This window comes from Maniola hyperantus, chromosome 13 (genome assembly GCF_902806685.2).
Source record: "Maniola hyperantus chromosome 13, iAphHyp1.2, whole genome shotgun sequence".
Lineage (NCBI taxonomy): Eukaryota > Metazoa > Arthropoda > Insecta > Lepidoptera > Nymphalidae > Maniola > Maniola hyperantus.
Window position 1 is genome coordinate 4,649,357 of NC_048548.1, and position 16,000 is coordinate 4,665,356.

General features: G+C 37.1%; 1 protein-coding gene across 1 annotated transcript in view; it reads left to right on the forward strand.

Annotated features, from left to right (window-relative positions):
- Positions 1-14,763, forward strand: part of LOC117987408 (meteorin-like protein) — a 60,490-nt gene extending 45,727 nt beyond the window's left edge. The window contains exons 2-5 of the mRNA XM_034974419.2: positions 5,269-5,480; positions 6,021-6,311; positions 11,473-11,611; positions 12,181-14,763. Coding sequence (XP_034830310.1) covers positions 5,269-5,480; positions 6,021-6,311; positions 11,473-11,611; positions 12,181-12,442 — 904 coding nt within the window. The 3' untranslated portion in view covers positions 12,443-14,763. The remainder of the gene's footprint in view (positions 1-5,268; positions 5,481-6,020; positions 6,312-11,472; positions 11,612-12,180) is intronic.
- The last annotated feature ends 1,237 nt before the right edge of the window (positions 14,764-16,000 follow it).

Below are 16,000 nucleotides of genomic sequence, written 5' to 3' on the forward strand. Positions count from 1 at the left end.
GAATGGTAAATGTCATAAGAAAGAAAAACGGCAAAACATTAAATTATAATAATTGTAAATATGAACAGATTTGTCATAACTCATAAGCTTATTGCTGCTAAGCACTGCTAAGATAGCGCTCGTTAAGATAAACGTGATAAAAAATGTAAATTGCCAACATAATATTATCTCTAACAAGAAAGTCATTAAAGTTGCTAATTAAAATATTTCAAAAAGTCCAAGGAGATCTCTGGTTTGGACATGAATTTACAAATGAGGGTGATATCGCAGTCAACTCATGTCTGCAAATAAAAAAATATCATTAAAAATGCAAATAAGTATATATAAAATATATATTTATATAAAAAAATATAAATTGTCAACATATCATCTCTACCAAGAAAGTAATCAACGCTATAAAAGTTGCAAATCACATCCTAATAGAGCCTCGTAATCTCCTTATGCGCGGTGCAACATTGCGCGACATGCTAGTTCGTTCTATGGATGCAAGCCTGCGCCGAAGGTTGTTCACCCCCGACAACCCTTGTCCACGTGTGTGTCGCGACGATCAGCCCACGTCAGTGTAATGAATTGGAGTTCCATATTTAAATCTCTGACTGAATTTATTAAGAAAAAACCCCTATAATTTAAAAAAACTTTTGAGCCACTTTTTAAATTTTCACTTTGTTTCTATAAAAATAATATGCAATGTTTGCGATAAGTATTTGATATTTTATCGAATCGTTTCCAATTTCATTCCACATTCGTCGCTTTTGCGTCGTTTTTTTTGGGAATTTATTTGAATCATATTACGTACTTATTGATTCTTAATATTTACTTACCTAAGTACTTTAACTTAATTATAATGTGCTCCTGTTTAATTTTTATTTTATGAGCTGCTTATTCAATTTAAGACCCAGCAGAAAAGTCAAACTGTAGTAAGGCAATAATCTACCCATTGCTGCAGTTGATATTTATCTAAGTTCTAACTAGCTAGTGCATTGCTGCAGTTGAGATTTAAACTTCTTATGCTGTGTGAGACAATCTTAATGCTTAGAATGCTTAGAAATCTAATGGCTATAAGAAACCATAAGACAAGTAAAAAACATATTATCCTACAACATTAATTCTGCCATATTCAGAAGCCTTAAAAAAGTATCTGTAGAGTAGTATGCGGAGCCCCATCTTCACGGCAACTGGTTTTTATGCTTCTCCATAATACTAGGGATGGTTTAGCTACTTAAAAAAATATATATCGATATGTTTTACCGATGCTTTGAGATAGAATCGATATAAGTATCTGTAATTTGGCCATATTTCTGTTATTATTAAGAAACTTATTGTTGTATTTCGCTGTTGATTTTCTAATGATAAATAAATAAATAAGTAATTTTTAGATATTCTTCTATTATTGCAACTATATCTGACCAAGCTTTAAATCATATCAAATTTATTATGCCTTTATTTAACTTATTTTTGTAAGAACATAGCAAAAAAAAGGAGTTGAATGTTGCGAAAGGTGATTTATTACAAAGGCCCCTCTAATATGTGTACATAATATTACAAATATTAGGGGCCTATGTTTTTTAAGCGTAGCCTGTGTTCTTACTCTTTGTAATTTTGTTAACAATAAAGATGTTTAAAAACAAATAAAAATAAATATGATACTTAGTATTTTTAATAAGTTTGCTGAGGACACCTTATTCTGAAAACTTCAGCTTTCTAGCGTCATCCAGACCGAAGCTATGACTGCTCGAAAATACGACGAAACGCTTCGAGAAAAGGTACGTAGTGCCCCGTCCTTTAGTTTGGCTCGTCTTGGCGGGGGCACTGCCGTGCCCCCTGATTAGCAAAGATTTACGTTTGTCATAGTAAGTAGCCAGGTTGTACATCGATTTTTGATGTCAAATAATTATGTATATTGAGACTGACAATACTAACACCACATGGGCCACGGTACAAAAAAAGAAATTTATTTATTTATTATTTATTATTATTATTATACTGATATACAGAAGGAAACCAAGATCCATGTTTCTGAAAATCGCTTACGAGTTCGATATACATAATATCTACAATGGATATTCCAAGACAACGACGAAAATGTCGACAATGTTTTGATACATCGATATTTTTTACCCAAGCCTATATAATGCAGGCGCATATCTCAAGATCCAGCCCATTAGGAAGGATTAAGGAAGCCCTGCGATGACGTGAAAGTATTAAGGATGTGACTTGTCGACGTACATTCTAAAAATAGCTCTCAATGGTATAAAAAAGGTGAAAAATACGACAGAGTATTAATTGATGAAGAGGGTAATGCGACGGGTATTAAGACAATTAAATAAAAACTAAGAGACAGGGTGGGTTCCTGTACAGTAAAATATCAAAGATTTTACTAAACCAGAAATGTTTTTTTGTATGTTTATTTTCAGGACATTGGACAATGAAAATCATGAATTTATATTTCCCAACAAAAAGTACGAATCATCGATCTAATTCGAATAATTAGGTATGACTTTCTCGAGATAAATCAACAATCTTATATATATAAAAGGAAAAGGTGACTGACTGACTGACTGACTGAATGACTGACTGACTGACTGACTGATCTATCAACGCACAGCTCAAACTACTGGACGGATCGGGCTGAAATTTGGCATGCAGATAGCTATTATGACGTAGGCATCCGCTAAGAAAGGATTTTTGAAAATTCAACTCCTAAGGGGGTGAAATAGGGTTTTGAAATTTTGTAGTCCACGCGGACGAAGTCGCGAGCATAAGCTAGTAGCTCATAAAGTAGTGAGTATTAATTTATTACCAGTACAGGGTCAACAACAAAAGTCTTACTTTGTATAGCCTCATGTCAAAGTTCCCGGAAAGCCTTTTTAGGGTTCCGTACTAAAATGGTAAAAACGGAACCCTTATCGATTTTTGTTTATTTTTGAGCCCCGTTTCTTACTTATGAAAAATGCCAAGAAAATCCGTTTCCTACCATTAGCTTTTCCGAAGCTTGCAAAGCGAAAACTCTAAAAATTAAAACAAAGTCTCTATAGCAGCACAGTTTTCTAGAATTAACAATAGGTAATTCTTGACAAGCAAAGTAAGATTTGAAACTTGAAACAAAAGGAATTTGATATTGAGACGGTAAGTAGATTGATTGATTTAACCAAATAACTATGTATATGAAATGATTATGTTCTTTTTTAAAGCCTCGCTGGAACCTTCGGAACCCTCGGTGGGCGAGTCTGGCTCGCACTTGTTCGGGTTTTTATTCAATAACTTGCTCATTTACAATGCCATATAAATCTTGGCTGAATTTCTGAGATGCTACAACACGACTTATCAAGGGGCGTTCGTCGGCCACACATACAATACAATGCGTTTTACATAAAAGGCATGTCGCTTTTTTATTGTCGCATATGCCTTCAGGCATGTTATCTTTTATTGCATGCCCTTAGTCGTATATCTTAGTTTTATGTTAGGACCGAGCTGGCCATCGTCGGGCAGTGGGCAGGGCGTAGGCGCTACTCCAGAAATTATGCCCACGCGACAAGATTCGAGATAAGTAGGCAGTAGTGATGGACCATTTCACAGATAGCATAATATTAAATCCTTTTCATATTGTAAACACCTATTTTATCGTACAAAATATAAGGTAGTTTGTGAATATTCACAAAGCAAAATCACAAAGTTCACCAATTTTTTTTTTGAATTTTACGCGCGCACCCAAGATACAGAGCGCGTGAGCGAGAACTCTCGCACCCTGCGTAGAAAGGGAAACATCTGATTCAATTAATAGCAAACAATAGTTTGCTAAGATTCACGAAAAGCGATATTCCGTACTTCGATCAGCACTATTGATCTTGATTAATTAATGTAGTACCTTAGACGTTGGAAAATCCCTTTCCGTGGAAAACCGTCTGTGAAGAAAAAAAAATTTCACCAAAATATGAAAATGATGCAAAACTAGCATGCCCATTATTAGTTGGCATACTGCCCATATTGTTCGAGACATAGTATATGTACATGTAGGTAGGTACCTACTACATTCGTTTCGGGCCTCGAGGTTAGTTCGGAGCACTTTCCAGTTTTCAAACAACGCGTTTGTCGCGTGCCGTTATCTGTGGCTTGCAACTTGCAGCGTATTTCTTATCTTGATTACCCGTAAAATGGCTCGTGCTTTTTGTACAATATCTTTTTGTTTGCTGTCGTGAACGGCGACGTGATTTTCACGTCTTTACTTGTTCTAGTTATGTATCGCAACGAAAATACGAATTTATCAACCATTCAAAACTAAAAAATTTCCTCTAGCTTTCTATTCGGATGCCCATGGGGGCACATTTTCCGATTCTTTCTACAAAACTGATGTATGAAATACATTTGGAAAAACCTTTTACTGAATTGTTGTTTGATTGAAGCATCTTCTACAACTGATATCACTACCTATTTAATAAATGCTGAAATGTGGTTTTTTATGGTTTGTCTTTCAATCACGAAGCAACGGATCGACTTAATTTTTTGCATGGGTATAGGTATAGGAGAGTCACAAGGCTACTTTTTATCCCGCAACATCAGACTTTTGTCGGTATTTTTAAAACCTAAATTCCGGACGAAGTCGCGGGCATAAGCTAATGATTTCATAATTTTGGAATCTTTTTTTTTAGAAATTGGAATACCGGCATATTTTTGTTCTGGTCCAAGTGCAAGCAATATCAAGCGTCTCGTATGAACCATAAATATAAAAATTCTTCAGACGTTCAATATTAATATATCGATATCACTGGCATGACAGTATTTAACGGCGGTCTCTCCGTCTCTCGCTCCATACAAACGTAGTTTGGTCTCATTTGTATATTAATCAATCTAACTCGATGTACCTACCTATAGTTTTGTAGACGCATTCTAGAAACTAATATCAATGAAATTTCGTAGAGACTTTCTAGAAACTAATAAGTACCTATCTGTCTGTGGTTTGCCACATTTTCGTAAAAATAACCAGTTTTAAAGTTACACGGGTTTAAAGATTTGTATATAAATTCTTGGGACCGATGTAACTTTGGAACTGAATATTTTAACGGGAATCTGCTAAACCAGATACTTATAAGTTTCAACTTCAAGAAAGTATCTACAAAACTTCATTGAGTTTGGTTAGTATTTAAATAAGAGCCAAACTACGTTTGTATGCAGCGAATGACGGAGAGACCCCTCTTAAGGAAAACATGTTAATGGGCAGATTACGTGTCCCATTACAGGTAATCTTGTTCACTAATGGCTTTTTTGTTGCAGTGGGCTGACATCGAGCGCCGAGCGGGGAGTCACGCCTGTGTACCTGAGGTGTAGGGAGGGCAGTGTGTCCTGGCTTTACCCAAGAGGCGCGCTGAGGTTGCTGTTCAAGCCTCCTTTGCCAGCGGATGAACGGGACTTCAGGGTTTGCGTCAGGGTTATAAGGAGGCCCGACCCGCCTGACTTCTTCCAGTCAATTCAGCTGAATGAAACAGGTAACGATTTTTGATATAGGTAAAGCTATAGTAGGGCATGATTGGGACCTGTAACCTGTAGACCTGAGCTAGGAAATAGGTAGATATATATGAGCGTATCGGGGCTTTATGCTCGAGCCGTAATGTTCAAGTCTCCTTTACTAGTAAGTAAGTAGGTACTACCTAGAAATTTCAGAATTTGCAGAGATTTCAGATATGCCTGATTTTTTCGTAACCGTAGGTACATCTTAAAATAATGGTCAAAATCGATTTGTTGTGAACTAAATTGCTGGAAAAATACAAGAATTTATGGAAGTTCAAAGAATACTAAATTAATATTGTTTGATGAAATTCACTCAAGTCACTAAATAGACCTGACCTGAGCCCCCTTCGATTTACAAGCCAATCGTAAGGACGTGTTCCAAATTCCGATACGGTGCCGTGTAGAAGCTATTAGGGACCAAGGTCTTTACAAATGCCATATTATCTAAAGATATTTGGAAGAACTGCTCCGTTCATTTCCCGTATTCCTTTTAACATCCATCTATTTCTATTTTACAGAAACAGCAGAACGCTTTCCAGCTCGCATCTTCGTAGAAGGCGTCCGCAGGCTTGTCCCCCTATACGCTCCAGATGATGGTGACGTTCGCGAACTACGATGTTTCCGCAGCAGACACGGACAGGCAGCATTATACGTTGAGGCGGAACCCGAGGAAGGGCCGAAGAGAAGAGTGGCCATCTTCAGATACGAAGCCCGGCCGTTGGTCAGGAGGCACTACGACCCAGCGACTGCCGATTGCCGACCGTGTTCTGATTCTGAACTGGAAATGGCCTTCTGTACTAGTGATCTCGGTAAGGATATTTTTACACTATGTTTACATGTAACAATCATCATCATCAATTGATAGACGTCCACTGATGGACATAGGTCTCTTATAGAGATTTCCACACGACACAGTCTTGCGACACGGTCCAGCGGCTCTCTGCAACTCGTTTGATGTTGGCATGGAACAAAAGCTGATAGATATGACCAAGACATCTATCAATACTCATCTAGAAGTGTCTAAAGGTGAAAGCGTTGAAAGGGTTTGGAGTTACGGGAATGAACGATTTCAAGCGAGTGGCTCAGAGCCACAGGCGGCATAATATCGTGTACTGTGGAGATCTTGATAAACACCTTATTGTCCTAACACTGGACGTCTGTCGGTTTAAACGTGTAAATGAACAAAGGTGAGTGTTGCAACTTGCAAAAAATATATATAATATTTTGTCTTTTAGTTATGGTGTTACTATTTTTTTGTTTGGAGAAATGACCATAATATTTGAATGTTGCCATAGCCCATACCCACACACGATTCGAGGCATGAGGATCAAGATTTACAAGTAATTTGACCATCAGGCAGTAGGCGTGGGTCCTTTATGAAAAAGAAAAACAGACACTTAATAGCTTGAGAGCTGAGATTAAAGCTTTAGTGTTGATGTTTTCTTTTAGTGTTCGTGAATCAACTCATTGATATTAAAAACCAAAGAAAATTATCCAATACTAAAAAATTGCATAACTTCAGCAATATAATCGCTAATGCGCCATTTTGTTATTAATCCCTCTATAATATTAGCTGATTATTATGGAAGCTGTTACACCACCGCGATAATAAGTAGGCTCAGACCAGAAGTGGTGGCAACCACTCCTGAATGTTAATAAAGCCCTGCCTACGCCGACCGCACCGCAATTTGTCGTCATAACCGACATTTCTCGAAATCCTAAATGAAATTTTATGAAATAAAATTATAATGCCCTCTTAGCAACCGAGAAATATTCCGTAACAGCCAATTATGAGCACACGTTAGAGAGAAAAAGACGTGTAAAGTCGAATTAGCGGTTTTTTATTACGAAACTTTTTGTCTTGTCGGCTTCTTGCAAACATTTGTATGACAACAAAACAGAGGTAAATTGGGATGGACAATTATTTTGTTAACAACCTGAAGATTTTGCCGTGTCGATAAGACGAGTGGCTTTGTTCAACTTAAGTTTAACTTCATATATTACACATACAGTAATGCGGTGACTATAAGTAGGTATTTACAAGATTTTGTCAAGCGATAATAAGATGAGAATATTGCTAAGGAAAAATAATAAAAAGACACCAGATCCAACTTATTGTACCGCTAAACGGCCGCGCGAACTTCTTAGAACGAGCAGAGATTAAAATGCAACCCGTACCGGTCTCGATTTACGGAAGCTCTTACATATGCAGTAGGAGTATGGGATGACTACTTAGATTCAATTTACCACCATAATAAGCAAGTGACAAGTACAGGATACTGGACAAACTAGTATGAAGGCACGCGACGCGGCGGGGAGTGACTGTAGAAGGGTTTTTAATACTTTTTTATTATTTGATAGATTATAATGGTGGAGTTATGTCATAGCTCAGGGTTCGAAGCGGTGGGCGGCCGCTATTAGCCGCCGCTAGCATGTATCATTGAAATTTTTGTGTGTCATCCTGCATAATAATTGTTGATACTTTTTTGACTCCATGAAATCGGTGGAACGGGAACAGGGTTTTGGTGCGTCGGGATTAGCATTTGATTTATGTTTATAATAGCAGTCTTGGTACAATATTAATTTTAACAATAATTCAATCTTTGAGCTGACTGATGAGATTGTAGCAAGGTAAGGGTGAGATTTTGAGATCGGAAACTTTGTTCAAAGGAACCACAATGTTGATTGTAGAAAAAAAACTGCGCTTAAAAATCGTTGGCGACTTTCAAATAAAACCGTCAAGATAACTGTACCTATAGCACGCGGAAACTTTTAAATGTAAAAACCTGCCCAGAAGGAAGAAAGAACTGTAAGTATACCTACCTACATTTTAATGTTTCCACAAAAAAGTGAAAACATAACGTCTGTAAAATTATGCAAAATTTTCAAACATCGTTGCCCGTTAAAAAAAACAACAGACACTCGTAAAATTTTATTAGATAAAAGAAAATGTTGAAATACTTTTTTATGGAGTTTTCTGATCGTCATCTCTATAGTCTAAAATTATATGCCTATAAATAACACTTTCGAGACGATTCAAGATAAATAACAATAGGTACAGTTGGAACTGTTGCCTATAACGAGGTTGGATATGTACAAGAGATGTATGGAGGCTCGTTAGTCAAAGCCTCCTCTGTAATTATCCGCTCGGGGCGGGGTGGATGACCGTTTGCTTTTACCACTATTCACTTAGGTATCTTTACTTCACCAAACAAAAGACTTACAAAAATCGGTCAAGTGCGAGTCGGACTCGCACACAAAGGATTCCGTACAGTCATATAAGAAATAACACTTTAATTTTTGGCGGCGATTTCGAAATTTTTATTAAGTACGTATTTGTTGTTATAGCGGCATTAGAAATACACATTTTGTGAAAGTTTCAACTTTCGAACTATCATGGTTCACGAGATACACTCCGCTGACAGACAGACAGATGAACGGACGGACGGACGAGCAGTGGAGGCTTAGTAATTGGGACCTGTTGGCACCCTTCGTGTACGGAACCCTAAAAAAAGAGTCTACAGTCTACTGGTACCTATTCGGTTAAAGTGCGTTTTCATCATCTACGAATACGATCCTTTCACTATCTAAAACAAAATCGCAATAACCTCTGTCATAACTTCTAAACTTCTTCATGAATATTAATGCGGGTTTCAATTCATTCATTTTACACATGCTCATGTAGACAACGAGTAGATAAAACACAGTCACAATTAATGAAACCGCGGTTAACAACCATTATTAGCCATTTTAAAACCTTTCGATCAGTACGCCAAAAGATTATTTCCCAACACAAGCATTTCGGTAGACCTGTACAACACGAAGGTGCTGGAAATTGGAATGGTTACCTCGCACCTCGCTGGATTCAGGCGGGGCAAGACCGCGATGTGTGGAAATCCCTACAAAAGACCTAAGTCCAACAGTCTATCGGATGATGATGTACTGCAGTAATCCAAATGATCAAATTACGAACAAGGAACTCTCTGAATTTAGTTTCCCTTTATAAATTACAATCTGTATGGTTTTATAGCGGTGGATTCAGAAAGAATAGCAAATAGGTACGTATTTAATAGATAGTATCAACAATCGGATACAATAAAACAAGACAATTGAATGTGTCTATTATAATTACTAAGCATACGACAAGTTAATTGTTTGTAAATTGTTGCTTCAATTTGTAGTCAACTGCTTGAAAATACCTCTTAGTCTAGTCAAAGACATTTAAGTGGGTAGGTAGGTATAGTACGCGACAGGTCGATATGGCAATCGAAGTGGAGACTGGGGATTGGCGACGCCCCGCACACTCCTACAGCCCGGTGCGGGTTAGCGCGTGCGAGTGTGCGGGACGTCCCCCCGCCTCAAACCCCGATTGCCGTCTCGATCTGTCTCGTAGAGGTATATTATACTGTACTCTCTAGTCTCGAGTATGTAGGGGTAAGTAAGTATATTACGAAGTTGTGTTAATTACTTGAGTTTCAGTTGAAATATTTACGGGTTTGTAAAAATTGTGACGTTTCAATTGATTTTTGTTGAATCGGGACCTCTCTATTTGAATCTTCGCTTCGTTCTCAACTCCATTTTGTTAGGTGAAGATCTTGTCTTTATTTCGATCTCTTGTTAACCAATTTTCATAACTACATAGGTACTTATACCTACACTAGCTTATGCCCGCGACTTTGTCCGCGTGGACCAAACAAATTACAAACCCTTATTTAACCCTTTAGGGATTGAATTTTTAAAAAATCCTTTCTTAGCGGATGTCTACGTTATATTAGCTATCTCTGCATGCCAAATTTCACCCCGATCCGTCCGTTTAGTTTGAGCTGTGCGTTGATATATCAGTCAGTCAGTCAGCTTTCCCTTTTATATATATATAATATAGATATAGATATAGAAGAAGATTATATACAAGGCTACACAACTTCAAGGCTGACTCTATTACACGAACGCGTTTAGGTATTCCCGCTCTACACTGTTACCCTCTAACAAATAAACCTGGAATAGCGGCGGAATAGTTATAATCTGTTTTATCTTTTGCCTTCAAATGTCAAATTACTGATGACAGAGAAAGACAAAACAGAGTATAACTATTCCACCGCTATTCCAGGTTTATTTGTTAGAGGGTTAAAGTATTTCATACAGTTCCAACTTTCAATTGTATTACAATTTAAAAAAATCGTCCCAAAATTAACAGTGTTATCGACAACAACAAACAAAATTCATATTTTTTGCCAATTCCTCGCTACAACATTGCACGACAGTCATTAAAGAATGGAATATCCTGTCTTCTCAAACAGTACCTTAACAGACTACGTTCAGGCAAAAAAGCTCGCTATGAGGACAATAGTGACAGTTATTACTCGATAACAAATCTGGACGGTAGAGGATTTTTTGCCTCGGAATGATGTCAGTCCTATTGTGTCCAGCGGTGTTTAGGACTTATAGGCGATAGGCGGTGGGCTCACACAATGGTCGGGTGCTATTATGCGTTGGCACTTTTTGTTTAGATTCGGTTTTGAGCACGTGTATTTTCTCACGTAATTAAATTGTAGATGAAGATAGTCACAGATAGGTAGGTAATAATAGGTATAGTGGAGAATAGCAATTAGTGATCTAATTAGATAGGTGCCGAGGACCAACATGTTAATACCGCGGCCAAATATGAATAGTAGCTTTTTTTATAAGTTAGCCCTTCTCTGCAATCTCACCTGGTGGTAAGTGACGATGCAGTCTAAGGTGGAAACGGGCTAACGGAAGGACATGGCAGTTTTTAATAAACCCATGCCCCTTTGGTTTCTACACGACAACGCTCTACAAAGACGAAATGTCATTCTAAAGGCCGATGTTCATCACTTTCGGCCGCGTACTGTACCTACAAACCTTGCGGATTTTAGTCACCGCTCAGTATTGACGCTTCCTACATGCGCGGACTACCGCTATTTTTCTTAAAATAAGTTTTGTTGGTTGCAGTATCCCGTGGCATGATGGTAGGCAGCGAGCAGCGGGAAGACCTGGACACCACGCAGCTGACGTGGCGCCTCACGAAGCTCATCCGAGCCACCGCCGCGGGCGACGCGGGGGACTTCGCTGATGACGACGAGTACTATCGGTCAGTTTGTTTACTCTTTCCCGCCCGAAACGTCAGACGAACAAACGACGAACCACGAAATGAAAATACGATGTAGAGGTCACTTCAAGCGAAAAGTCCCGTCGTATCATTTCTCACCACAGTTTAAGTTGTTTTCAATTTTCATGAGACCAATGTGTGTTAGCATTTTCCTGCACTAGAAAATTGTCCTGCTAATGTAACCAATCGTAAATGTCGAAACTGAACTGAACTTCCAATTTATTTTTTGACTGTCGACTTTCGTCTCTTTTCACGCATAAGACTCTAGGTATTTACTATAAGTCGTATAGGTAGTCAAGATAGAGGCTTCTTTAGAGGACCATTCAGACGAGATATGTCATATTCAACTTAAAGGTTGAGGTAGGGGACCATTCAAGCGACACATGTCTGGTCCCTTGAAGAAGCCCCTATCTTGACTCTCAATTCCAGTGTCAATCTAACTATATCTTACAAATCCAACAACGGACAATCAAAAAGTGTAGGTAATTTATTACCTATTTTGAATAAATTATTTTATTTGATTTAACATTAATTGGAAATTATTTTTCCAGGTATGAAATCGACAACAACGTCGAGCAGACGAGCAGTAGGCCGCACAAACACGCGCGGTCACGCAAACCGCGCGGTTTGCACGCGCACGTCCACGTGTCCGCGTCGTGCGGCGCGGCGGCCGGAGCGGGAGAGTTCCTCCTTATGGCGCGCAGGAGACTGGGCAAATACACGCTCGTCTGTGCCCCTCGGTTGCACGATTGGAAGGTGTTGGTTGAGAGGCGGAACGCTGAAGGGACTGCGCATTGCTTTTTGCAGCATTGAAAGTGTCATGTTGCCTTTATATTAGTGATAAAAACATGCTCGCTCACAGCGATTGGTTAAGAAGGCGATGGCTGAGAAGCGAATGGAATGCCTACCCACTGTCTTTTCTGTACATTAAACGTAGTGAGACCGAAAACCCGCTCGTCTGCGCACCACAATCTAAACATTGAACTTGAATTTGTGTTGTGTTCGCGTCGAAACTCTACATGTAGGTGATCTAGGTACGTCAAATTTCTTATTAGTAATCTGGCAACACATTATTAAGTAGGTACAGTAGGCTTCAGATAAAAAGTACTCCGATCTGAGGCGCGACCGGCGCGGCAGGGGAAGATAATACAGTAGGTACCTACCCAATACCCATACGCAGATAGGTACATCCCCTTCCATTATGGTGTAGAGCTCTTTTTATCTTACATCTGTACCCTACTTTGAAAACTAATACCTAGTTACTTATATATTAAGAAAAATAAAGTATATTAACATAAAATTATTAAAAGCGACACTATAAATAAAAAATATTCCGTTATATATTATTATATAAGTAGGTACCTAAGTATAATATAATACATAAATGTTTTAAGTGTAAATACCTACTACGTAAGACTACAGAAAAGTATTTATACACGTTGTGTAACTAATTGTGATTGTATGTACAAGATGCCATTTAAAAGTTTAATTAGGAAATTAGGTGTATAAAGGCAAGTACACACAAGTAGGTAATAGGTTAAAGTCATAAAGTAAAGCGAAATTATTTTGATTTCGTTTAACGTTATATTTTTTTAATCGACTTAAGTTGAGTAAAAATATTTTTGAAGTAAAGCTTCTCTAGACGCGACGAGAGATTTATTGAGACTGGGCTGAGATCTAAAGAGCGTACTTTGACTTTGCTCAGACAGAGTTAAAACAAGACAGAGCTATGTCATGAGATAATACTGTCTCTCTTTAGCCGAAACGTTAGTCTGAGCAAAGTCAAAGTACACTCTATAGACCTCAGTATTAGTCGCCTTTTTCCGACGGAAGTGACGTTCATACATCACTCCTGCCAAAAATAACCGCCAAACGGTGTTTTGAGGCTGCCATCTTCTATCGAAGTGGTACGTTTTGGAAGGTATTTTATGGTGGTACCAACTACCAACTACCGACTAGTTGGTGCCATAGACTAAAAAAGCTCTATTATTATCTTTACTACATTAAAAAAATAGTTTGTCGACTCATTTTCAAAAAATGTTATTCTGCACGCGTTTAGCTTTATTTTAACCGCACGTAAAGATTACGCCCTTATTTTTTTTTCAATTTATGATTCTTGTGCGCTTGCCTTAAGTGTAAATAAATCATGGAAATGCTTGCAAAGATATATAACCATAAATGCTTGCAAAGATGCAATATTGTACAGTATAGTTTATATATAAATATTTTAGGTAAGTTTACTGCAATAAAATTAATAGTTTTTAAGTGAAATGTGGTCCACAGTGCCAAAATCCGTAAGATCTTTATATTTAGCTTGTATATTAATATAATGCCAAGGTTGATCTCAACTATGTACATATTAAAGTTACAATACAGTTAAATATAAAATAAGAAATATAATATTAGAGTCAGAATATTAATTTTATCCCACTTCTGATGTTGGATTTTTACTAAAAAATCTTGATCAATTGTTATTACTAGACGTTTCAAATGGAAAGACCATCGACAAGGTGCTTCATAACGCTCCGTTTCCACTAAAGCGGGGTGGAGCGGAGATGTGTTAAATAGACCAATCAGCATTAAGAGATGATTCTATTACCTACGTAACTCTCAATAACCAGATTAAGTGAAAACACATCTTCGCTAAAGTGGAAACGCACCATTACTCCTGTAGGTATTAATCTTGTACCGCTCGCAAATTTTTTAGCTTGGTTTGTATTTAACTGTTTTTACTTCCAAAGAAACCCCACAAAAATTCAACCATTAAACGTAAAAGTACGCAAAACAATAAAGAAATCTCAATATTATAAGTTTGACATTTCAAATATGCTGACGGTCTTCTCATTTGAAAAGAACAGTAATAGGTTCGAAGTCGTCTTCATTTTTTAACTGTAATATTTTACTGGGGCCGATTCTCTTGTACACAATCTCTAAACTAAACTAAATTAACAGGTCTAAATTTAGTGCTATCCTTTTCCGCAAGCAACATTATGAAAGGGATAGCAATAGATTTAGACGTGCCATTTTAGTTTAGTTTAGAGATTGTGTACACCGGAATTAGCCTCATTGTTTTACTTTTAAGCTAAGTATCTTGTATTAAAAGTGCTTCCATCGAAGAATCTATTTTTAACAGATACAATGGGGCCGATTCTCTTGTACCCAATCTCTAAACTAAACTAAATTAACATGTCTAAATATAGTGCTATCCTTTTCCGCAAGCAACAGTATGAAAGGGATAGCAATAGATTTAGACGTGCCATTTTAGTTTAGATTAGAGATTGCGTACAGCGGAATTAGCCACAATATTATATTATGTTCTATTTTAACATAATATATTTACTAAAAATCCTATGTAACTTATATAAATACTTTATATTCTCATAGTTTATATTTAAATAAGATTTTAGAGATTATGTAAATTTAAAGTTTCATGTATAAAATTATTCAACAAATTATAATTATTATTAATATTTTATGTTGAAATAAATATAGGTTTGAGAGATGATAAGAGTCAATTAATGAACTGCGTGATAAATGAAATATCTTAGTAAACTTACACCGTTACAAGCCTACCGGTCAAGTGCGAGTCGGACTCGCACAAGAAGGGTTGCATACCATCGTACAAGAAATTACACTTTTTAGTTTTTTTTAATTTTCATGGCCGCCATTTTGAAATTTTTAATAGCGGTTGTTAGGAGCGGCAATAAAAATAAATTTAAACTTTCTACCTATTACATACACGAGATACATCCCGCTTGCAGATGAACGGACAGCGGAGGCTTAGTAATATGGTTAGCCGTTGGCACCCTTGTACGGAAACCTAAAAGAATTGTTTTAAAAAAAATGTTTTTGTTCTGAATTTTGCTAAGTTCGTAATTTTTGTTGGTAATTAAGCTTAGGTTTGTCATTTTAAAAAGAAAAGTAGGTATTCTCAATTAAACGGGTGATTTTGGTTTTAGATGGCTTTTATGTTGAATTAATTTCAAATCGTTTGTTTGCGCAGTTCATTTCTTGGTCCTACTTTATATGATATTGATATAGTTGTCAACTTGTGATATAGATATATACGACGAATAAGTGCCTGTGCAAAATGTATATAAATGAGGATTAATATGTGTATTGTTTGATATGCAGAGCTGTTGAATGAAATAAAATAGTTTAAAAATAACGTTGTTTTTTAATTTTTAAATCTCACGAACAAACGCCAATTTACGCAAAAGCGCCATTTTAACTCTATGGGTCAACCAAAGACTTCGTGATGTAATAAGAATTAAAATTTATGCGTTATAAAGGTCGCGACGCCACTGACGCTCGACTCGAAAGTCCACTAAGGAAAACTTATTTCGTACACGTGTTAAATAAAAAAGCATA